General features: G+C 38.1%; 1 protein-coding gene across 4 annotated transcripts in view; it reads right to left on the reverse strand.

Annotated features, from left to right (window-relative positions):
- Nucleotides 1–26194, reverse strand: part of LOC124712559 (putative uncharacterized protein DDB_G0282133) — a 173341-nt gene that overhangs the window by 89840 nt on the left and 57307 nt on the right. For all 4 annotated transcript variants that reach the window (XM_047242870.1, XM_047242871.1, XM_047242869.1 and 1 more), the window contains exons 4-6: nt 19164–19204; nt 14731–14805; nt 4987–5127 (exon numbers count right to left, since the gene is read on the reverse strand). In XM_047242870.1, the coding sequence (XP_047098826.1) occupies nt 4987–5127; nt 14731–14805; nt 19164–19204 (257 nt within the window). The remainder of the gene's footprint in view (nt 1–4986; nt 5128–14730; nt 14806–19163; nt 19205–26194) is intronic.

Genomic DNA, 26194 nt, shown 5'->3' on the forward strand with positions numbered 1-26194 from the left:
TTTCGTCCTAATGCCTTTAACACATTTGGCTGTTGGCAAACGCTTGCCTATACAGTGTGTTTTGTTGTAAAAAGTAAATTTCCTTTTCAACTTTAGTTTTTCTCTCATTTATGTTTTATTGCTCCATTATAATTCTGCAGTAGTGAGGTACAATAACATTCTTTGCTAGACTATCAGTTCTTAGCAGTCAAAATTACAAAAATTTAACTGAATGCTAAAACACTGAAAAATTCCCAGAATTCTAAAAAATTCTGGTGTTTTTTCTGGTTTTCTCCTGGATGAAAAAATTACCAGGTTTTTCTCAGATTTCCCAGTTGTCCCAAGGCATAGACTCCCTGACACTCTTTCTAAGCTTGAAAATTATGCCTTTCCTGGAGGAAAAGAATCTCCTCTCAATGAATCAGACAGGGTTGAAACATTATTTGCTTTGAAACTTCCTGGCAGATTAAAACTGTGTGCCCGACCGAGACTCGAACTCGGGACCTTTGCCTTTCGCGGGCAAGTGCTCTACCATCTGAGCTACCGAAGCACGACTCACGCCCGGTACTCACAGCTTTACTTCTGCCAGTACCTCGTCTCCTACCTTCCAATCTGCCAGGAAGTTTCATATCAGCGCACACTCCGCTGCAGAGTGAAAATCTCATTATTTGCTTTGTTCACATACTGTACCCTGTGAATTAAAGGTGCAGGGGACAGGTAGGTTATTCTGTGCTCCTATATTTCCAGATCATACGATTGGCGCAAAGAATTTTTGATGAATAGAATCCAGCACACTATACCGGGCTGCTAATGTTCAACAGAAACACATGTAATATTGGGTAAGCCTCAAGGAAGCCTATAAAGATAACTAATGACCTAAATATAGATCAATAATTCTTCATTAGCTTCAGCAGCAATATCTTTCAGTGTTAATGTTGTATACAGGTACGTGGTGTGGAAGGGCAGCAAGGAAATGCAGAAGGATGTGGATAAAAATTTCCACTTTGTGTCATGAATGCCAACTCTCATCAAAGGGAGATAAATAGTAGATAATGATTGTAACATGAGAAAGAGATTGGTAGTATTAAATTACTAGGTCAGTGGTGAAAATCTGGAGCGAGTCACAACTATTACATTTTTAGGGAAATACTCAAAAGCCAAACAAGTAAAATCTGTAAGAGGAAAGTCAAATGGATGACGGATTTGATGGCATGTTCCGAAAAAATGTAGTAAATCTATCAAGGAAACTGGATTCAACATGCTACTGGTAGAATTGTAGCAGAGTGGTATAAGTTACACGTAAGTGCAACAGACATGCTTAAGAACTAAATGGTAACCAAAATAGAATTTTAAACAGAGTGCAGCACAGGACCATCCTTAATTGGAATGAGTGCCACAAGGCGGCTGTTACTCATTGTTGTTAGTGTTTGAGTGCATTCGAAAGGACAGAACATAAGTGTAGTTTAGTAGTGATCATTTAATGGATGAAAGAGGAGCACACGTTCACCATGACGACTAATTTTGCCAATGGCCGTCATCGCAATCCAGTGTGAATTCAGGGGACAGTTTACCACCGTGCCAGGCCGTGTTCCTGATTGAAAATCAATCATTATGAGGATTGACATGTTTATGAATGCTGGTAGCGTACAGAAAAAGAAACCAGCACCTTCAAGAACCACAGGGCCAACAGAAAATGTCAAGAAAGTAAGGCTGGCAGTTGTGAACTCCCCCAAGCAATCTGCACACAAACACACAGTTGCAATTTCTGATTGCACAATGAGATGAATTCTTCATGAAGACTTGAAATTTCATTCACACAAACTTAATCCATACAAATTTGTTTAATGAAAAGATGCACATGGAGCCTTGACTGAAAACCTGCTTACTGACACCTTTGTGTTCTTGAGTGACGAGGCACGTTTTCATTTGGCTAAATGCGTGAATAAACAAAATATTGATACTGGAGTGGCAAGAAACCCCATGAACTTTGTGAGCAGCCCCAGGATACAAAACATGTGACTGTTTGGCATGCATTGTCCAAAATTGGCTTTATTGTCTCATAGTTTCTCAAAGAGAATGATAGGGTGGTTATAGTCACTTTTCAGCATTATGTCCAGATGACATAGGAGATTTTTCTTCCCAAAATGGACGTGAGGGATGTCTGACTCTAACAAGAGAGTGCCAAGACTCACATGGAACAAACTTCAATGACTCTCTTAAGTGAACACTTCCTCTTCTGTCTCATGTCTTTGAAGGCCAGTACATTCCCCAGTAATTTTTATGCCATATTCAAAATTAATTTTTTTTTTAATTTGGTGTTTGTTTTTGTCAAATTTGGTTCTATTTTTGTCATCACCTCAACATTACATCTGTAGGAAATGAACTGTCATTTTAAAACTATTCACAAATCTCAGCCTTGAGAAATTTGAAATCAAAACATAATTTCAACATTTAACAATTATCAGTTACAAATAATAGTAAACTGCCATCCTAAAATTTATAACCATTATGTAAGGCAAAATTATGTATTTTGCAATATCTCATAAAAGTTGCCACTTCTGCATTATTTTAAAATTGCTAGCTTCACATTATTTTCACAAAATTTCGATGCCCCTAGTTATAAGGGGCATTAACTACTAATACTTTTATTTTTATTTAGTTACTTATCTCAAACTCTTGTACACATATTAATGAGATATTTTAATACTTCGGTTAGTTTTATTTAACTAGGTCTTGACAAGTTCTGTAAAATCAATTTCAATTTGTACTTTTGTGATGTTCCAAAGACTCACTGGGCACTGCATCACACTGAGCAAATTTAATGTACTTTGAGAAATGTACGTTGATCTGAAAAAGGATACCATTTTAAGAGCGGAGTTTGTGAGTTTTCGGTAGCAATTTTGTGGTATGAGTTCAAAAACTGCAATATTTCTTTTTGTTTTGAATAGCATGAATAGATAACTTTGTGTATTGTACTCTTCTTGAAGATCACTTCTACCACTTCTGTGACTAATGTGTTCATTACATTATTAAAGAGAAAGGTATCCAACTCTAGACATTTAAAATCTGTAAAATTACTGTGAAACTCATAGGAGAATTTATCAATAATGGATTTAAATTTTGTAAATTTTACTTCCATGTGTTCTTGTTACAATTGACAGCAACTCAGGAAGTAAGACTTATCCATATACAAAGAATAAGCTAACTAACCAATTACATTGCTTAGTTTCTTTTTTATGCTATATCCCATATCAAGAACTTGACTTTTTACAGTGTTATGTGCCAAAGCAGCTGTCTTTAAGTGTTCATTGGCATCATCATAACCAAATGTTTTCACAGTTTCTGTTGGAAAATCTTTCACGAGTATGCCATTGCTGAAGTGTTTCTGAGAATTGCTAATTTTTAGTATACCCTGTATGATGTAGTTAAATTCTTCTTTAAGACTTGATTATTCAGGTAACTCTTGTTTGTAATAACAACCCAACTGACAGCATGCTACTAAAGGGGAGTAAACCTGAATGAAACATCGAACAAATTAGACAGTGAAGGTGCTGCCCCACTCTACTGCTCATAAGCGAATGACCTGAAGGCAGCATGAGGTTGTGATGACACTGTGCGAGTAGATTTAAAGAATTACTGCAGAGCATTATTAAACTAAAACCTACACATCTAGGCATAATGCACAATAACTTTTTAACATTTAGGAAACATCTTTAAGCAATGAGATAAACAATTAACGTTATCAGAGAACTGGCTGGAACAAGCTGAGAAGCAAAAGCAGATAGCTTACATTCAGCAGCACAATCAACTGTGTATCATACTGCTGATACCATGTTCCTGTGTGGCAACAAGCAAACAGGTCAGCAAGATTGATGTGCAGCTCAATGACACAACAACATTTACCACCAGCATGCTAGTATCAACATGTATTATTTAATAAACCACCACCACATTTCTGATGACAATAGGCAGTAGCCCAATAATAGGATAAAATACATAACAGATCAGCTCCTATAAATTCGCCAATGAACAAAAATTCCTTTCGTCTACCATGTAAGTCTAGAATAACTCCATAAAATCCTGAGTCTCCATCAACCAACTCCTCGTAAAATAGGAGTCAACTAGAGAGCTAATTGGATAACACTCCAAGAATCAGCCTGACCTAATCATACTCAAGAGAATTAGACTGACTGTGCCATACAGATTACAGGTGTACAGCTGCATAAAAAATCCAAAGCCACCTCAATCACATTAGTAACAAGAATTTAAGTGCACAGCATCCTAGTTTGAATGTACACACTATCCTGAATGGTACTGAGGTGTAATGGAACAAATAGCAGAACACAATATTAGTTAATATCCAATAAGATATTAGGGCAACCGAGATTACTTCATAAAAGCCTCTCAAAATTTTATTACATGGCTAAGTTCCCCACTCTGACAGAACTGTGACATTAATAACATCTTTAAATGTTCCCTTGTTATAATTTTATATAAGTCTGCTAATATGTAGTACATTGTTTTATGCCATGGATTTCTGTTACACATATCTTATTTTTTCTGTAATTTAACCCTAGGCCAAACAAAATAAATTATTTGCTTTCACTTGCCATCATCATAAATCTACTTTACTTCATTTTTAATTGTGTCTTTATCCACCTGACATGATTAACTGATTTTTACATTGCTGTGAGTTTCATTTATGCTCACAGGAACTTCTTTCCCCATTTACTCTCTTATCATGTCTTCAGTAACTTTGTCAGAAAGTTCCTCACCTGCCCTAATTTAAAAGGAATTTTCTGTCTTCCAGTCTGAACATTTTATTTAAAAGAACTGTTTTAGACAGGAGTAACTTTTATAACATGTCTTCCAGGCAGAAACTGTCTTTGCACATGTCAATAAATGCAAATATAAATAATATTAAATTGTTATCGTTTAAGCACATATTATTGTCAGCAATAGGTGTACAATACAAATATGCATCACCTGAGTTTACAAGCAACTTACTGTGATCCGAAGATTGGCTGCTACTCAAAGATTCATCACGCTCAACCGAAGCAGCCACATCATTCCACTGCTTCCGATCCGATTGGTGCCAACTGGACTCCTTATCTTTGTCATTACCTTGAGGAAGCTTTGCTGCACGTCCTGTATCAACAATAACATGTCAATCAAAAATGAAGAAGTTAATGCAATGGAAATCGCTTCTGATAAATACGCAATGTTGTATAGGAAAACTGAGAATAAAGAAGGGGAAAGAGATAATAATATGTTTTAAATTTCAAGGCAAACTAAAAGAATGTTTGTTTCTTTGTCCCCTTATTTTCTTCCTCAGATAATTTTCTCCAGTTAAATATAAACATTTTTTCATTGTTAAACTTTGTTTGCAAGAGCAGTTATGAACAGTCACACACAAAGATTAGAAGTCCAACTGCTAAGCAGTTGTACTTTGATTCTTCTTCAAAATTGAGAAAAACAGGGGTCTAAACATCATTAATGGGTTCCAGCTTGAGTGGTGGACAGGATGAGCATTATGAGCATTCTGGAAAGTGAGGAAGATTGGTTGTTAAGCAGCATAGCATGCAACTTCCTGGCAGGTTAAAACCATGTGCTGGACTGAGACTCGAACTCGGGACCTTTGCCTTTCGCGGGCAAGTGCTCTACCAACTGAGCTACCAAAGCATGACTCACGCCCCGTCCTCACAGCTTTTCTTCTGCCAGTATCTCGTCTCCTACCTTCCAAACTTTACAGAAGATCTCCTGTGAAACTTGCAGAACTAACACTCCTGAAAGAAAGGGTATTGCGGAGACATGCTTAGCCACAGCCTTGGGGATGTTTCCAGAATGAGATTTTCACTCTGCAGCGGAGTGTGCCCTGATATGAAACTTCCTGGCAGATTAAAACTGTGTGCCGGTCCGAGACTCGAACTCGGGACCTTTGCCTTTCGCGGGCAAGTGCTCTACCAACTGAGCTACACAAGCATGATTCACGCCCCATCCTCACAGCTTTACTTCTGCCAGTATCTTGTCTCCTGCCTTCCAAACTTTACGGAAGTTCTCCTGCGAATTTTGCAGAACTAGCACTCCTGAAAGAAAGGATATTGTGGAGACATGGCTTAGCCTCAGCCTTGGGGATGTTTCCAGAATGAGATTTTCACTCTGCAGCGGAGTGTGCGCTGATATGAAACTTCCTGGCAGATTAAAAGTGTGTGCCGGACCGAGACTCGAACTCGGGACCTTTCCCTTTTGTGGGTAAGTGCTCTACCAACTGCAAAGTTTGAAAGGTAGGAGACGAGATACTGGCAGAAGTGAAGCTGTAAGGACGGGGCGTGAGTCATGCTTGGGTAGCTCAGTTGGTAGAGCACTTGCCCGCGAAAGGCAAAGGTCCCGAGTTCGAGTCTCGCTCAGGCACACAGTTTTAATCTGCCAAGAAGTTTCATATGAGTGCACACTCCGCTGCAGAGTGAAAATCTCATTCCGGAAGCAGAGCATGCAGTGTCGGTAGAGCGGATAGCTTCTGCGAGGGAATGACTGAAGTCCATGCACAGGAAGTGAGCAACACACATATGGAAATAAAACTGCGGGAGGAATCTCTCTCTCTCTCTGTGTGTGTGTGTGGGGGGGGGGGGGGGATGTATGCATAAGTGAGTGTGTCAAGGAGAATGGAATTCTGGCCTGATTGAACAGAAATGTCAGCATAGTATTTGCCTAAGCACATTACAACATTCTTGTCCAGATTCTACAGCAACACACTGGTCTACAATGGTCTTGGACAAAGTGAACCTACGGCATCACTGCAAGGGCCTTGTAGTACTGGGTGCAAGCACTGACCACCGTTGTGATCAGAAGTCTTTGAATGGTGAGTAGGGCAGTGCTCAGTGGAGTGGTGCAGCAGAGAGTGTAGGCTGATCACAGACTTTTCCATTTTTTGCTATCCAGGAAATGAGAGTGCAAACTAAAGGTGGTTTTCAAAGGTAAGCCTATCAATAAAACACAAAAAACCCAATCAGTGGGGAATATAGAACTACAGAGCCCGAAAAAAAGTTCAATTTAGGCGGTATTTAAGTCTATAGCAGATGGCAATGGGAAGAACATTAATCATATTCACTTTTCGTTAGGCAGTGAAATTCACACTGATGTTAAAGGATTCTGTGGCACTTTACACGTTTCTCACCATCCACACATGTCTAATAAATAAAGAAGTCTCCTGGTGGCTAAAAACACCTTAAATCCTCTCAGAAAACGATTATTGATAAATGTGTGGCTATGTGCGGGCAAGACTTAATGTCTTACGTAACTGTAGAAGACAAATGTTTTCTGGGTCTCACTCAGACATTAGTTGACATTGGCGTGGCTTATGGAAAAATGTCCACCTTACCCCACAACCATATTGCTGCATATGGCAGAAAGTGCTTACAAGTCTAAGAGATATAATTATGCTTGCAGTAATTGCTTACATAACAAGACATCAATACTCACCAACTACAGATATGTGGACATGCAACACAAGAACAAACATTTACATTCTCCTGTTTAGTTGACTGGAACCTCATAAACCATGTTTTGTTTACAATGCAGTTTCCAGATGAGCAACAAATGAGCAATTCATATCTCTTGGTATCAACATGCCTTTAATGACTGATGAAAGTGGCAACATTATTGCAGAACTGGGTCATTATTCACAACTGATGTGTTCCTGCCATATGTTAAACACAGATCTACAAAATGCTTTCAATGCAGAGTATGTACGTGCCAATTGTCCAACAGTTTATGCTACTCTGACTGTGGCAAATGAACTTGCCACTCATGTAAATAAGAGTAGCCTTCTCAATGCTCTAGATAGAACACTGAAACCATTCAAGGATACTTGCTGAAATTCATGGCTGACTATTTTAGAACTGACAGAAACCAATTTTGGCCTTGTGCAAAAACCTGTCTGACAAGAGAGAAATAGGTCGAATAGAAGAAATTGATACTACACTGATAAACAAATCAATTTCTCCTCTCACAATATGTATGCAATTTTATTACTGTAATGTTTAAATGTTAGCATTTAATTTATGACAAGTGCTTTAAAACTTGAGGGGGTTTTCACTGCCCTTCAAAGAGGCATCTAAGGAACTAGAATTAGAGAAATCGCATACACTGCATTTTCTGTTGCCATGGTACATTACATTATTACAGTACTGTAGTCAGGCACCTCAGGCAGAGAATCTTCTAAATAAGAGCTTTTATATAAATGCCTCAAATTACACTTATGAGTAAAAGTTAATAGTTCAGAGGTATGATTTGGCATTCTCTCACCTAAAGACTAGCCAAATATACGGGAATACTTTCACAGATCACCTGGTTGACCCAGTAAGCGACCTTGGTGAAAAAAAAAAAAAAAAAAAAAAGTTGTTATATTAACTTAAGTATGTTGTTAAATTAACCTAATTATGTCATGTATTGGAAAATTCGACTCGTTCCACATCATTACGAAACATCGTATTCATGATCCATGGAACTAGTATTAATCTAATCTAATCTAACCTTGAAATTCAATAAATTAGTTCAAACAACTTCAATAACAGAACACTTGGTTTCAAGAGACTTTCATATACACAGTAGAGCTCACACAGGCACTGATTTGCAAAATGACATATTAAAAAAGCTTTTGTTTTAAAGTAAAAAGAATTATGGTGATAGAGGCTTGTACAAGCCACAAAAAGGCAGTTCTTTCACCAAATTCCACAAAAACTCCACTAACAATGAACATAAGAAGAGAACGTAAAGAAGTTTGCTTTGCTGATGATAGTCCTACTACAGAAGACAGACATTTAAATCAAAACAGCAAAGTGGAAGGAAATGTTGCTTCTTACAGCAAAAGAAAGGGCAAAATTTCCGACTCCTTAGAAGATCACCAGAAAAAATGTGTGTATACAAACATCCAGCGCAGCTTCCAAAACCCTCAACAGAAGATACACACACTGACTCCTGGATAATGATGAGGCTCATTTTTTATGTGTGATAACTATATCAGAGGTAAACGAATAAAGAAGTATGGTGAAACTCTCATCTACATTAACTTCCATTTTTTATTGTTTGTACTTTAGAAAAACTTTTGTTTATTGCACATTTTGCTGCATATAGATGGTGTATCATAATTAATGGTGTAAGCAAATACAGTTGGAAGTACACGATATTAGAAGCAAAAAAGTCTCAGTAAACATAGGGTCGAAAATGCGTACTTTAAAAGCTACGAGCAATTTTTCATCTTCGATACTGTGAAACAAATCTGTTCAACTACAAGTTCGTTTCCACATTTTGGGAAGTGGTAGTATGGACAAAAATAAGAAAAAAATGTGCATCAAACATGTGCTCTAAAATGCACACCTTAAGGTACTATTTTGCTGCGGCTGCCCGCCGTAGCGGCGGGCAGTAACTGTCAGCCATAACTGCCGACCGTCACTGCCTGTGTATTTCGTTGCGACTGCTGACTGCAGCGGCCATGACACTCAGTGAGTTACCTCTGTGAAAGAAACACGCAAGCGAGTTCACAACATGGATGCTAATACCATTCTAGGTGTTTTGGTGGACGAGGAAGAAGAGGTGCAAATTATTGCAATGCTTACAAGATCTTGTCCCCACAGCATTTTCCAAACGCGGAAAAGTGGAGGAATTTATGCTAACTTAGTAACTGGTCACTTTCGAAACGATGAAGAGAGGTTCAGAAATTTCTTTAGACTTAACCCATCTCTGTTCGATTTTGTTTTAAGTCTGGTGAGAGAAGATATAGCAGGAACAGATACCAGTGCAGTGCAAACTCCAATAGAAACCAACAAAAAATGGCAGTGACTTTACAGTAAGTAGCTGTATAAAAGCATACGTATTCATAAACAATGGTTTAAAATGGATAATTTTGTATCTCTTTGAAATAACATAAATTTCTATTAAAATAATAAGTTTATTTGGAAACGACTCAGGGCCTGTACAGTTTGTTGTTTATGTTTACATTATCTTTACACTGTGTTTACATTATGATTAGTAATTATTTTCAAAAGTAGTATCACCTGCTTGTGGTCTGATGTTTATTAATGGGGTGAAAGTGTACATACTGTCTCCAACCGATGAAGTTCGTTCGAATGGGGATGAAAGGGAAGACGAACCGGAAGGGCTAATGCTGACAGGTAGTGGCACAAGAGATGATTCTGAAGAACTGGCAAGTCCCGTAACATAGCTTAAAATGTCAATTTTCGCTTTATTAATGAGGTGACGTGGTAGTTTCCTAATGGACGCTGTGATGCTTCTCACGAACAGCCCAACATCATCTTCCGGGTCCCGATTATTAGCCAAGTGCTGCAGCAATTCCAATCACTGTTGGCCCCTTTGGTTGATTGAATCCCAGTGTGTTTTCCTCGATCTGTGAGCTGAGATGGAAGAGTTGGCAGCAAGTGCGTCACCAGAGGACAAGGAAGCAATGGCTTGTGGAGCGTCAGGCCCTGTTTCATTGGCATTTTGTCCGTCTTCATCAGATAGCAGTCCTTCAACACTTGTTGGCTCCTTTAGTGGAACACTGCAAAAAGATGACCGCTCCTTTTCTACAGCTCTCAAAAAGCCTAGTCTGTTGAACAACGCTCATTTTGTTGTTGAACTTGGTGCTGCAGAACCTGTTTGCAATTGTTCTTTTCAAACTGTTTTCCAGTAGTTATCTCTGATGTCTTTCCATCTCTTTTTACACTGGTTACCTAAAACGGAATGATATTTGTTTAGCTGTGTAATTAGGACAAGACATTTATGTTTCATGTATTAATAATAATTATGCTTTGTGTTACAGGTTTCTAGCTATAGGGGAGAGTTTTGTGTCCCTTGGATATGGTTTCCGGATATCACCAAGCTATGTGAGCATCATAGTTCGTGAAACAGTAGAAGCTATGTGCCAACACTTGGCACCTATCTTCCTGCCTCCTCCATCTCGAGAATCTTTCAGGAAAGGTGCGAAAGAATTCTACACTCTTTGGGGTTTCCCTAACTGCTGTGCTGCGATTGATGGGAAACGTATAAGGATACGGTGCCCTGGAAAAAGTGGTTCCCTTTTCTGGAATTACAAAGGGTACTTCTCCATAGTACTTTTGGCATTGGTTGATGTGAACTGTAAACTCGTTGCGATAGACGTAGGTTCGTATGGGAAGGAAGGAGACAGTGGCATATTTAATAAGTCGGCAATGGGGAAAATGATCATGAAAGGAGACGTGTTTCCAGCAGATGAAGAGCTTCCATTAACTGACATCAAGATGCCATTTGTTATAGTAGGCGACGAGGCATTCTGCTTGCGAAAGCATATTCTCAAGCATTACACTCACTCATCTGCCCAGCAAGATAAATCAAAAGCGACCTTCAACTATAAACTGTCACGAGCGCGCCAAGTTTCTGAAAACGCTTTTGGACTTTTGTGTCAGGTATTTTGAGTATTCTACACAAATCTGAATCTGCAACCTAACACATGTGATAAACTAGTTACAGCTTGTTGCTGTCTACACTATCTCATCAGGGACACCTATTTACAAAAAGGAGGATGACCTTTTTATGAACTTGACCATGACGTGAGTTTACCACGGAACATTATTCCCCTGCCCCGAACAGGGGGATTCTACCAAGCTGAAGGGTTTCAGGTATGAGATACATTTAAGAATTACTTCTGTGAACCTACAAATCAATGATCACAACCTGGAAAAGAACTAAGGCTCAAATAAAGGAAATAAATTATTGTTACTATTCGTAACGACTACTGTAATTGTTTGGTGACAGAAAGAATGGAAGCATTGTTGTAGCCTTCATATTGTACAATTTGTCACAGTAGGACAAAAAACATAAATAAATGAATGTGTATATGCAAAACACTTACCATCTTTTTTCATTGCTTCTCCTATCTTCGTCCACAACTTATCCTTTGCCATCACATTTCTGAAATCTGTATGCGTATTATCATACAGCATAGAGTATCTGCTCACATACTCCACAAACTGTTCGTCGTCGTCATCGTGAAAACCTTTCTTCGACATAGTGCGTCGTTGATTTCTGCAGTCGTCACACACCTGGCAGTCGCGGCCGAACTGCTTGACTGCTTCTGCAGCGGCCGAGACGTGGCAGTCGCGATGACATCACAACCACTGACTGCCGAGCAGTTACAACGACATATGTTCCGTTGCTTTGCCTAAGAGCAGTAGTCAACTGCCCGCAGTCACTGCCGGACGCTACGGCCGGCAGTTGCAGCGAAATAGTACCTTTAGAAGTTACGAGCACTTGATCATTAACAGAGTTGCGTTTTAAAATAGCAGATGAACAAGTGCTCGTAACCCTTAAGTTATGCATTTTAGAGCATGTTTACTGGACTTTTTTCCCTTGCTTTGGTCCATACTACCAGTTTCCAAAATATGGAAGGCAAAGAACTTGCAGTAGAAGAGATTTCTTTTATAGAATCGAAGATGAAAAATTGCTCGTAGGTCTTAAGATATGCATTTTCGACCCTATGTTTACTCAGACTTTTTTGCTTCTAGTATTGTGTACTTTCAACCTTATGCATTTATGCCAATAATTATGATACACTCTGCATTTGATTTACCTCGATGGTTTCCAAATTACTTTCAATTTAAAATTATTACTTAGCAGGAACGGCAATGTCAGCAGCTTTATTTCAGCCTCAGGTCATCCTGTTTTCAACTTGGTATTAAAAAAAAAATAAAAAAATTAAATAAAAAAATCGAATTTTGTATTGTTATACACACTACTGTCAACCAGTTTTAACTGTGAAATCATCAGAACTAAAAATCCTGTGTCTTCTTATGAAAATAACATGAAGTCACCCTCAAACACTCATTAATATACATCAAGAAAATGCGATGAAGGTAACTGATAATAAAGAAGTGTGTTTCAAACACACTGCACATTCCAGTTTAGCAATGAACCAAATAGTGCGAATAGCTGAAGCATTGTGTTCCAGGCACTAATCACCATGGTTGGTGACTCATCCTGACACCAACCCAGACAGCAATGAGCTGCTGTCGCACTTCTACTATCTCTGTGAGTTCTCAGACACTGATCATCCTTTGCGAAGCTTCTGCATGAAGGAAGAAATGTGTCAGCGTTACTTCTTCCGCACCCACCACACAGCAGTTATTTATACCCCTGGAGCCAGCCAGTCACCATTCGGCAGCTGGGCTGTATTATGACACCCACACTATGATGGATGCTGCCAAGAAGACAACATACCTTTGAGGCAGCTGATACAACTGTCACTGGACCTCGAACCCTTGACTGCTGCTTTTGATACCCCTGCACTTTGCTGCCACCATAGGTCTACTCATGACGTCCCAGTGCCCTTCACGTTCCATGGCTTCACCTGAGGTCTCCTTAGCCACTGGGGGTTGGGGGGGGGGGGGGGGGGGCAGAGGGAGAGATCTTGTTTTCTTTGTGCAATAGTCATGGACCAACAGACATGAATGTGCGGCTGCATTATCGTGATGCAAAACAGCCATGAATTGTCTCAACACATTTCAGACCATTTTCTTCTCACCACAATTCAGACCATTTTCTTCTCACATTCTCTCACAGGCATCACGACATGTCTCGATAGTACCATTGATTAACAGTTTATCCCTGTGGCACAAATTCATGTTGAACTCATCCTTCAAAGTCAAAGAAAACTATCAGCATAGCTTTGACATTTGACCTGACTTCATGGGCTTTTTTTGGTCTTGGGGAACCTTTCCCGTCCCAGTGTGAAGATTAAACCTTGGTCTCAACGTCATAGCCATAGACTCCCATCTCATCACCAGTCATGATTCTCTTAAGGAACATCTTGTTCTCATTTGCACGATCCATAAGCTCTTCACACACTGCAAGGCGAAGGTCTTTCTGGTCTTGACTCATGATCCGTTGGACAAACCTGGCAAGAACATGATGCATTCTAAGATGCTGTATCAGGGTTTCATGACATTATCCAAATGAAATGTAATATTCTTCTGCAATCACTCGGACAGCCCATCTTCGATTCACAGGCACAATTTTGTTGACGTTCTTGACATCAACGTTGTCAGTAGATGTCAAAGGACAACCTGAAGAAGAGTCATCTTTAACTTCTGTCAGGCCATTTTTAAACCATGTGAACCATTCATATAACTGTGTACGGCTTAAGCACTCATCACTGTAGGCTTCCTGCATAATTTTGTATGTCTCTGTAAATCTTTTCTTGAGTTTCCAGCAAAATTTAATGCAGATGTGTTGTTGCTCTAACTCTGCCATCTTGAAATTTACAAACTGTGCAACACAACATTCTGCTAAATACAACACTGAACAACAACTAACAGACAGACAACAATAAAACTTTCAGCAGTTACACATGTCGAGGGATGCCAACTGCATTTCACTTCAACACACCATTGGCACAAAATTACGAATGTATTCCCCTGGCCACCAAACATTTGGACTTAAACCAATCGAGAATCTGTGGGACCACCTCTATCAGGCTGCAGGTGCCATGGATCCTCAACCAAGGAACCTAGCACAGCTGGCCATGGCACAAGAGTCAGCATGTCTCCACATCCTGACTGTACATTAAATAACCTCAGTCAGGCTTTTGACAGATGGTCGTGTTAACCAGACTAGAGAGTGTTACTTTTGCTTTCCAAAATAAGGGGCACATATTGATGTGCATCTGCAAAGTAACATATGAATCCACATGTTTTGCATTCAACTTGCAGGTTCTGCACTCACCTGATTCCCATCTGTTGAACGAGTCATCCATTTCAACATCCTGATCCCACGTCTCACGAGGTCCCTCAGAAATCCCTGCATTAAAGTAATTTAAAATATCTTAGCACTATTAATTGTACAACACAATAGCAATTGCAACTGGGTTCAAAATATGTAGTTAAGAAGTTTTATGTGTTTTTAACATAGTTTATAACTAACTTTTTCAATTACATAAAATATAAAAACTATACACATATATTAATTAGTTATGAAAGCAGCCATGTTTATGTGTTATTACGATATGACGAATAACATACTCTTCCATATTAAGTGATAAACAGGTGCAAATTATACATATAGAAATTTGAAGCCTACCTACTGAAAGATATTTTATAGTATGAAAATATTGGCTGATTATCTTTCAACAGACAACCTCTTTCGAATCAAAATTCCTTTGCAGACACAATTCTTGAGAATAATATTACAGTGAAAAAGTAAAGCAATTTACTTATTTGTGAACACTCCATAACAACACATAATTGTATAATTATTCTTGACAGTGATTACTGAAGGTTCCTGACATGCATCAAAATTGTTATTAATAACCTTCAAACCTATTGTGAAATAAATGACAAATCTCGATAAGAGATCAAAAATATTAGGGCCATGATGAACTCTATCATCGAAACCAGTTGTCAATAAATTAATAATGAAACTACAACTGACAATAGCGATGAAAACTGAAATATTCCTATTGGCTGTAATCCTCTCCTCCTAGTTAAAAAGGGAGGATATGTTGAAATAAGATTCCAATTATTTCCTCTCAGTCGCATTACACAATCACCTTTAAACATACACAAAATTTAAAAAGGAGCATTCTAATCTATTAATAAAGTGGTAATAAAATACAACTTAACTAATGGAATTGTATGAGAAGGGAGAAGGAAGGAAGATTAGGGTTCTTTTGATGACAAAGGCATTAAGTAATGGAGCAAAAGCTCAAGCTTGCAAAGGTAGCCACTTCAACCTGTTCAGCAAAGTAACAGAAAACATAAATTTTGAACTACCATCGTCATGAATACAAGTTCAGTGTCTTACCACTGTGCCACCTCATTTGGGAAATAGATTACAAATTTCTTTGCACTAGAATTTACATGCACATTATAAAACAATTAAAGAATAACAAGGCTTGGAGGGTCATTCCATGTCAAATCATACAGGTCATGTCATCCATCATCTCGGATTTTCATGAAGATGTGCACATTTGCTTATACTTATAACATTCCTAGTGCAAAATCTTTTTGCTCTTAGATTAAAACATTTTTTTTATATCGAATTTTAAAAGTAGTGATATTCTGATAACTGGGCTCTGCATTTATCTACATTAGCATCCATAACTCAGATGTTGATGAAGATTCTGATTTGGAACTTTATTTAAGAATTAAGAGAAGCAAATACTTAACAGACATGTAACTGAACCTTCCTGGCAGATTAAAACTGTGTGCTGGACCGAGGTTTGAACTTGGGACCTTTGCCTTTCGCGGGCAAGTGCTCTACCTACTGAGCTACCCAAGCACAACTCACGCCCCGTCCTCACAGCTTTAATTCCGCCAGTACCTCGTCTCCTACCTTCCAATCTTCACAGAAGCTCTCCTGCGTACCTTGCAGAACTAGCACTCCCAGAAGAAAGTATATTGCGGAGAGCACTTGCAAAGGTCCCGAGTTCGAGTCTCGGTCCGGCACACAGTTTTAATCTGCCAGGAAGTTTCATATCAGCGCACACTCTACTGTAGAGTGAAAATTTCATTCTAGACATGTAATTAATTAAGAGGACGAGAGGAAAAAATTGAAATTTTTTACAAATGTAAATGCCGGAACTGAAGTTTGGATTCAATTACTTCAGACAGAAATAATAATAATAGCAATAGAAAGTATCTTATTTTTAACACATCACTGTCATAATTCCCCTGATGTCACAGCAGGGATTTATGTCCATGGGAAAAAAATTAATAACATTTCTTGACTTATGGTAATATAGGAAATCAACTTAAACTATTGTGGTCCAAACAATGATTTTTAAATATGTAAAACACTTTCTGACAGCTGATACAGGACTTATTTTTACCAAAATTTTGATATTATTGAAAAAAGAAGCAGCACCCTGAATTTTGATAGCTACTGGATGTTCATTTCACATATATCACAACATTATTCAGAAGATCATTCAAATCAGATTATGTAAACTGACAACATACAGTAAGGCTGCCTCCTGAAAATACAGAGCCAAAAATTTAACTGAAACATTTTAGAGTTCATTTGTTACTGTGTTCCAATAGTGTTGACACTTTAGTAATAAGATCACATGATCGATTTGTATCTCATAACTTAACAGAGTGACAGTTCTGATGAATGGTTCTATTTTCATTAGTTGGTTCTCTTCTTTCTATCTTGTCTTCATACAAGCTTCTATAAGCCTATGATTGGTTTTGTTCTCTATATTTGATTAGTTCTTTATGTGTTTCATTTTAGCTTCTAATACTGTATATAAACATGGATTTTAATTTTTAGTGTTGGTTACAAGACCGACCAGTTGCACAGGTGTATGTACCTCATACTATTATTTTATGTTTGTAATTATACTGTTTGGATGATCCTGCCCAAGATTAGTGGATATTTATTTGCATGAATTTTAATTATGTAATTTATTGTGATACATATTGGTTTCCATTGTTTTAGCCTTGCAAGAATATACATGACTCGTTCTGTAATTGTATATGGGCTCTCATTTCTGTTTCCCCGTTACACTGTTTGTACAGTGATACATTCATTGATGTTGTATATTAATTGGCTTTAACCACTAGAATAAATATGTATTACATATTTTAATTCTAGGTACCATTTTGCTTTTGATGTCACGCTGCTGTTAATGCAACTGCTTTTATGTTACTACTGCGGCCATGATGAACTCTATCATCGAAACCAGTTGTCAACAAATTAATAATGAAACAACAACTGACGGTAGTGATAAAAACTGAAATATTCCTATTGGCCGTAATCCTCTCCTCCTAGTTAATAAGGATGGATATGTCAAAATAAGACACCTTATCCTCACTCTTCTTCACAACCTGAGCACCTTCTCTCCCAACCACTTAACTCGATCCTCATCAACCCCATGTCCCACAATCCAGGATGTTGACTTCGACCCTTCTGTAACCTCCATGGACAAATCTGTTCTATCAAACACTTATGAAACATATTCACCACCAACAGTACCTGCATTTCAACATCTGTCATCCTTTCCACACCAAAAGAGCTCTCCCATACAGCCTAGCCACCCTTGGACAGCACATCTGCAGTAAAAAATGAAATGTTCATATGGCACTGTTGGCTGAGATGTCCCAGTCAGGTTCGGCCTCTCAGCGTTTTGTGTCTGATCAGCCAAAGATGACAGTGAAATTATGAACGAGGCAGACAGGAACGGCAACATTTCACTTACATTGTTGTGCCTCATGTATCAACTTTAAACCACAATCTGCTATGAGAAAAATTGTTGTCCTAACAAAGCCACTGTGATCAACATGTTCAACCAACCTCTTAGATGCCCTTGAGAGCCACAACTGCAAGGGATGAGGAGCAGAAAATAGCAAGATTGTCCAAGTACTGTTCATCGAATCTCACGGTGGACACTAGTGTACACATACGGTTTTGTAAATGCTTTGTAACTATCAGTTGCTTAGTAACAGTATTTTGGCAAGTCTTAAATTTAATCCATTTGACACAAAACCCGTAATATCAGGAATTGGAAAAAACTTCTCAAGAATTCTGCACCTGACTGGTAAACTGGAATAAATCCGACAAATTGGATTAGTTAAGTGAACTATCAATCGGTTCCCAGAAGTTTATATGTTTAAACTTGGCCTAGTTTTCAATACTACTAAGAGTAATACAACTTTGAGTATCCTCTTCAGAAACAGATGCTTGTTTACAATAATTAAAACATGTTACATGAATCATGAGCTAACCACCTGAAATCACATGCGGAAATTAAAATTAAATGTACATTGAAACTGAAAGGGTAAAATACATATGGCTACTGAATAAAGGCAAACATCGACGTTCGATCTTCTGGAGTGTGAAATCTAATGCAATTTTGACCTGAGACACATATACACGGCTTCATTTGTGAACAAAGCATGGCACTCCTCCTCCAAACTATGGTTGACGTGAACAGCATTAAGTGGCATGTGCTCATTAAACACTGCCTAAATTGGTTGCAGACAACAAAATTACTGTCATATCTCCCACAAATTAATCAATGTGAGTATAACTGACATAGCCGTAAGCCGAAAATTGCAGAAATTTGACTTAAAATCCTTTTACTTCACAGGTACAGAAGTGTTCTGGAATCTCATGTTGTTAACTCATTATTACAAAGAGGAAAAACACACGCTTACCTTCCGCACTGTTCTGAACCAAATAGTCTTCCTTCTTCTCCCTTTACAGGACATGAAACAAATGATAGATAATTAGTTCATTATTAAACAAGGTCAAACAACTCTAATGACCACCAATTTGAATCTTTAGCTGGGGACATGATAGCAAAAGTAGTCATAAGAGATAACTACATGAGGGATGAAAAAGTAATAGGGCAACAATGAAACATGAGGAAAAGCTGCCACCCACCTGCAGATGAAAAATGCACGTAGTTTTCTAATCTCTCAAACATGCCTGTATGTCACCCATCCTTTATCTTAAGTGAATGGTTGTCTTTCTACATAATTTATTGTTGCTGCCCTCCTGGATTTTTCATTCTTGTGAAGAAGTACACAGAAAGATGGTTAGTTTCTAAGAGAAAAAGCTTAGTTTGGACTTTTAAGTGTTTTAGTGTTAACATATCCCTCACCACACACACACACACATACACACACAAACACACACACACAGAATGCAGTGGCTATAAACATTGCAAATGATTGGACGTGTAGATCAGTGTGTCTGCGGGGATGGGGGTGGCGGAGAAAGAAAGGGTTGTGGCAGGGGGAAGTCAATTGTGGCAAGGAGTTATGGAGGTATTAGAAAACTCGAGAGACATAGCTGTCAAAAGTGCCAGTAAACTACGGTATAAGTACTAATTATGTTAGTTAAGTGCAAATGTAAGGATGTAGAGGCCTATCTCACTAGGGGTAAGATAGATACCGCCTACAGGAAAATTAAAGAGGCCTTTGGAGATAAGAGAACGACTTGTATGAATATCAAGAGCTCAGATGGAAACCCAGTTCTAAGCAAAGAAGGGAAAGCAGAAAGGTGGAAGGAGTATATAGAGGGTCTATACAAGGGCGATGTACTTGAGGACAATATTATGGAAATGGAAGAGGATGTAGATGAAGATGAAATGGGAGATATGATACTGCGTGAAGAGTTTGACAGAGCACTGAAAGACCTGAGTCGAAACAAGGCTCCCGGAGTAGACAATATTCCATTGGAACTACTGACGGCCGTGGGAGAGCCAGTCCTGACAAAACTCTACCATCTGGTGAGCAAGATGTATGAAACAGGCGAAATACCCTCAGACTTCAAGAAGAATATAATAATTCCAATCCCAAAGAAAGCAGGTGTTGACAGATGTGAAAATTACCGAACTATCAGCTTAATAAGTCACAGCTGCAAAATACTAACACGAATTCTTTACAGACGAATGGAAAAACTAGTAGAAGCCAACCTCGGGGAAGATCAGTTTGGATTCCGTAGAAACACTGGAACACGTGAGGCAATACTGACCTTACGACTTATCTTAGAAGAAAGATTAAGGAAAGGCAAACCTACGTTTCTAGCATTTGTAGACTTAGAGAAAGCTTTTGACAATGTTGACTGGAATACTCTCTTTCAAATTCTAAAGGTGGCAGGGGTAAAATACAGGGAGCGAAAGGCTATTTACAATTTGTACAGAAACCAGATGGCAGTTATAAGAGTCGAGGGACATGAAAGGGAAGCAGTGGTTGGGAAGGGAGTAAGACAGGGTTGTAGCCTCTCCCCGATGTTATTCAATCTGTATATTGAGCAAGCAGTAAAGGAAACAAAAGAAAAATTCGGAGTAGGTATTAAAATTCATGGAGAAGAAATAAAAACTTTGAGGTTCGCCGATGACATTGTAATTCTGTCAGAGACAGCAAAGGACTTGGAAGAGCAGTTGAATGGAATGGACAGTGTCTTGAAAGGAGGATATAAGATGAACATCAACAAAAGCAAAACAAGGATAATGGAATGTAGTCTAATTAAGCCGGGTGATGCTGAGGGAATTAGATTAGGAAATGAGGCACTTAAAGTAGTAAAGGAGTTTTGCTATTTGGGGAGCAAAATAACTGATGATGGTCGAAGTAGAGAGGATATAAAATGTAGGCTGGCAATGGCAAGGAAAGCGTTTCTGAAGAAGAGAAATTTGTTAACATCGAGTATAGATTTAAGTGTCAGGAAGTCATTTCTGAAAGTATTCGTATGGAGTGTAGCCATGTATGGAAGTGAAACATGGACGATAAATAGTTTGGACAAGAAGAGAATAGAAGCTTTCGAAATGTGGTGCTACAGAAGAATGCTGAAGATTAGATGGGTAGATCACATAACTAATGAGGAAGTATTGAATAGGATTGGGGAGAAGAGAAGTTTGTGGCACAACTTGACCAGAAGAAGGGATCGGTTGGTAGGACATGTTCTGAGGCATGAAGGGATCACCAATTTAGTATTGGAGGGCAGCGTGGAGGGTAAAAATCGTAGAGGGAGACCAAGAGATGAATACACTAAGCAGATTCAGAAGGATGTAGGTTGCAGTAGGTACTGGGAGATGAAAAAGCTTGCACAGGATAGAGTAGCATGGAGAGCTGCATCAAACCAGTCTCAAGACTGAAGACCACAACAACAACAAGTGCAAAACTGAGGAGGGGATGGAGCACGGGAGAGAGATAGTTGTGGGGGAAAGGAGCTGCAACATTGAAACACAAGAAATAGCTGAAAGATGTCAAGAGAAAAAAAGGAGAGTGAAGAGATTCGAGGAAGGAAGTGGGCTAGCAGCATTTTACAGAAATGCAGTTTAGAAGAGTTGGTGCTGCAGATGAGAACCCAAATGCACAGTTATAGAAGCAGTTGTTACTTGTTGTAGCACCCATGTTCTGCAACTAGATATGTGCGTTTGTCATTAGACAAGGTTTAGAAAAGACCATTCATGTGAAGTCGCTTAGTTGTTGCAACCACATAGAATACTGCAGAGATCATACATGACAAGTCTTTTTTCACATGCACCCCTAACTGAGAGTGCCTAAGATATGCCTATGAACAAACTGCAGTACAAAAAGGCAAGTCTCACACCTACGTCATCCAAAGGGGACAGGTCCAAGGGGCACATGATTGGAAGCAGAGGTGGCACAGGAATGTACTAGGTTATAGAGGGAGTGGTTAGATTGATAACAGATATTACTTGGGGCAAAGGGAGTAGGATGTTCATCTGGATGTCTTTCATTTCAAGGTATGATAAGTTGTTGTCAGAGCTCTTGCAAAGGATGTGGTTGAGTTCGGATAATGAGCAATATGGTCAATACACTACAAACAGCAGAGTTTACACTTTATTGTAAACAAAATAGACATGAAGCCAAAAGCTACCACAATACTAAAAATTTATATGCCACCTAGGTCAACAGATGAAGAACAGATAAAAAAAATTTAAAAAATATTCAGATCTTTATAGAAGACGAAAATTGAATCCTAATGTGGGGCTGGTATTCAATAGTAGGAAAAGGAAGACAAGGAAAAATAGTAGGAGACTGTGGGCTTGGGGAAAGGAATGAGAAAGGAAGCCACCTGTTAGAACTTTGCACAGAGCCTAATTTAATAATAGCAACCCCTTGTTTTAGAATCATGAAGGAAAGCTGTGTATACTAAGAAGACCTGGAGACACTCAAAGGTTTCCGATAGATTAAATAATGGTAGGGCAGATATTTTGTAACCAGATTTTAAACTGCAGAGCATTTCCATCAGTGGACATGGAGTCTGACCATAATTTATTGGTTAAGAACAGTAGATTAAAACTGAATAAATTTCAGAAAGATATGAAACCGAGGAAAAAGAATCTGGATAAACTGGTAGAGGTTTTCAGAGGGAGAATTAGGCAACGATTAACTGAAACAGGGGAAAGGACAAATGTGTAGCAAAGGACAAATGTGTAGCACTGAGAGATAAATAATTGTAGTGTTTTGGGATAAGCTCGTGAGTAAATTTAATAAGGATATATGCAGTGAATGTGGAGCAGTGGTGGAGCTGGCAAGAAGGGGATGAGTAAAAACAGTATTACAACCACTGGTCATCTGGGAGTAATTTGTCCTATGGTGCACCAATGCCTGAATCCGAAAGCCATGAACTAAATGATGCACTAACAAGGGTGTAATGAACATCTGAAGAGTGGTAATTGATTTTTTTCCCCTCCCCCATCACGTCCTATGGTATGCATATATGGACATTTGAATGTAATCAAGAGAGCAGTATGATTGTAGCAATTGTTAGTTGTGCTGTGAAAAGAAATAATGAAAATGTTGGACAAAATATACCCCTGTTTGTGCAAAGTGTGGCTATTTATTCAGTAGTGCAATAGAGAGAACTTGCAGAAGCATTCCAGGGATTTTCACCGCAGTTGGATCGACAGGGAGGTGGCACCAAAGGATCTGGACCACCAAAGAAGAAATAACTACTCTGAGAAGATATGATAAAGGTAATACTACTTTTATCTGGTGGTGTATTAGGGTTGGCAAAATATTATATCGGCCAGGGATGCAACTCCCTGCTAGTGCTGGTATAAAACCCACCACAAATCTTACAAAATAAACAACAGCAAGAAAAGAAGGAAAAATACACTCCATAATGAAAGCTGCAAACGATCAAACAGAAAGATAATGTCCATTAAAAATTCTTGGATAACTATTACACTACTGACGAAACAAGAAAATGTAAAATTGCAGAAAATGAAGTAGGAAAAAGGGATACAGACATCTAAAAAATGAGTTGGACAGGAAGTGCAGAATGGATATGAGCATAACCCTATCACAAATGCAAGGCTCTAATAGCATGTATGATTAGGGGAAAGATAGATGCCCCTTATTGGAAAATTAAAGAGGTCTCTGTTCACAGTTATGATTACTACTGAACTTTAGTCAGACTTCAAGAAGAATATAATAATTCCAATCCCAAAGAAAGCAATGAATATGTATCATCTGATGACAAATCATAAGGCGGTTCGAAACTGGTAATGGAAAATAAAAATTGAATAATAAAGCAAAAGGCAACTGGTTGCAATAATTTGTGGATACCTTTACGTAAGAGTTTGTTAGAAAAAAATCAAACACGGAAGTTGTCGTGTGACAATAATAAGTACGAGCAACAGCAGGTTAATGAAGCACTAAATACTACTTTTGTTGGTATCTGCATCATGATTGTCGGCTCTTGTTGGGGCACTGTTTTTTATTATTTCTATTTCTTTATCCCATTGGATAATTTTGAAAATTATTGGTATTAATCTTATACAAATTTATGCACATTCTGAAAAACTAGTCATCCAGATATTTTTACATTTAGTTCAAACTTAACTGCTCAAAATATTAACTATAGATATTAATACAAATTGTACTTTGTAATAAACTTGACATTCCAGCGTAACATTCTTGAAGTATCTTTGTATAATGATTGTCTTTAGCACCAAGTGTTGCAGTGGCAGAGAGAAGTTGTTAGTTGTTGTGGTTAGATTACAGACTGTGGTGACAATTTAATGGATTGTAATGAACAGTTTATACTATTAATGTATCTTTCTCGAGATTTTGCCATGTTATACATAAAGATTTGTGAGCTTTTTGGATATGACTGAAGTTCGTAATAAAAGGTGTGGAATTTCAAGAAAAGTATTTTAATGATTTTGTAACCAACCTGAAACTCACTTACAGAATATCTGAACGGAATTTATCTGCCACTAGACACTGACTCTGCAATAAGGTAAGTTGAAACCACATTTTTCTCTGTTTTCTACCACTTCTACTGTTATAATTCTCACGTCATTGAAATAAATGTAGTTTACACATAATACACAATCCTAATAATTCTTTCTCACAATTGATTGTTAATAACTGCATCAACATTAATGGTGGCATTAGAACATTAATGTATTACATTTTCTTAATAAAGTTTATCTTGGTGCTGCCGTGCTGCATTTTATATTTTTTTATTTATCATTTTCTAATCTAATTCCCTGAGCTCCTAATGAATCCATTGAACTACCTCTTTTGAATGCAGTAAAGTTATCATTACCAGCTATATTTACTGGTAGCAATCATGCTCAGTGTTATTTCTCAAGGCCCCAATACCCTCAGTTTTTACTGAAAAGGCAGGACATATGTACTGGTCATTTAGATATTCCTTCATCATCATCTTTAGCTAACCATCTTCTAAACTGTTCATCCTCTAATCATTTTTTAAGAAATGAGCAGATTCTTTTCTGTCAGGTTTCATTCTGACCATCATAATTGTCAGCACTACAATCACTGCCACTACTATTTGTATTTCCACTTAATCTACTGAGCTCTTAAAAAATGAGTTAGACTTTGGAAAACCCTAAAACCAACCTACTATTAATAATGTTTTGCTTTTATGGAATAGCGAAAAGTGTGAAACATGTCAATACTCCTTCACTCGGCTCCTTCATAAATACAACTGTCTCTTCAACACTTAACTGCTATGATAATGAGGCAGCGGAACAATTGACTTTAAAACCCAATGTTTTGTTGCTCTCTCCTGTGTTTTACACACACCAACTTTGGGTAACAAGAACAGGATGACAAGAACGTGAAATTAAAAATCAGGTGATATAAAAAAAATAACACTGTAGAAGCAACATAAAAAGGTCGAGACCCGAGGGTGTCACGTCATACTCTTATAAGGACACAAGACATTCACAGAAAAGTAAGGATGATCCCTACAAAATCTGAGCAGGTGGGAACCTTATACAGAACCATCTGTAACCTACCACATTACAAATAATGACTCAACCCTAAATAGATACTGTTTTACCATACAATTAAATATTTTAATTACCTTATCTATGTTTCATTTTGTTTAATGATATGTTCAGGTTCCACCCCATGAAAATGATGTATTATGCACCAAGCATTTGAAAAGTTTTATGTGACTGACGTAAGAGGACTCGAGTTCTCCTCATAAGGTTGACAGAGCCCAAAATGTATTAGACTTATTTAGAATCCTATGCACATCCTTTCACTCATACAAATGTATATACTACTTCCATTTAACAATATATCTACACTCCTGGAAATTGAAATAAGAACACCGTGAATTCATTGTCCCAGGAAGGGGAAACTTTATTGACACATTCCTGGGGTCAGATACATCACATGATCACACTGACAGAACCACAGGCACATAGACACAGGCAACAGAGCATGCA

The sequence above is a fragment of the Schistocerca piceifrons genome, chromosome 8 (assembly GCF_021461385.2).
Source record: "Schistocerca piceifrons isolate TAMUIC-IGC-003096 chromosome 8, iqSchPice1.1, whole genome shotgun sequence".
Lineage (NCBI taxonomy): Eukaryota > Metazoa > Arthropoda > Insecta > Orthoptera > Acrididae > Schistocerca > Schistocerca piceifrons.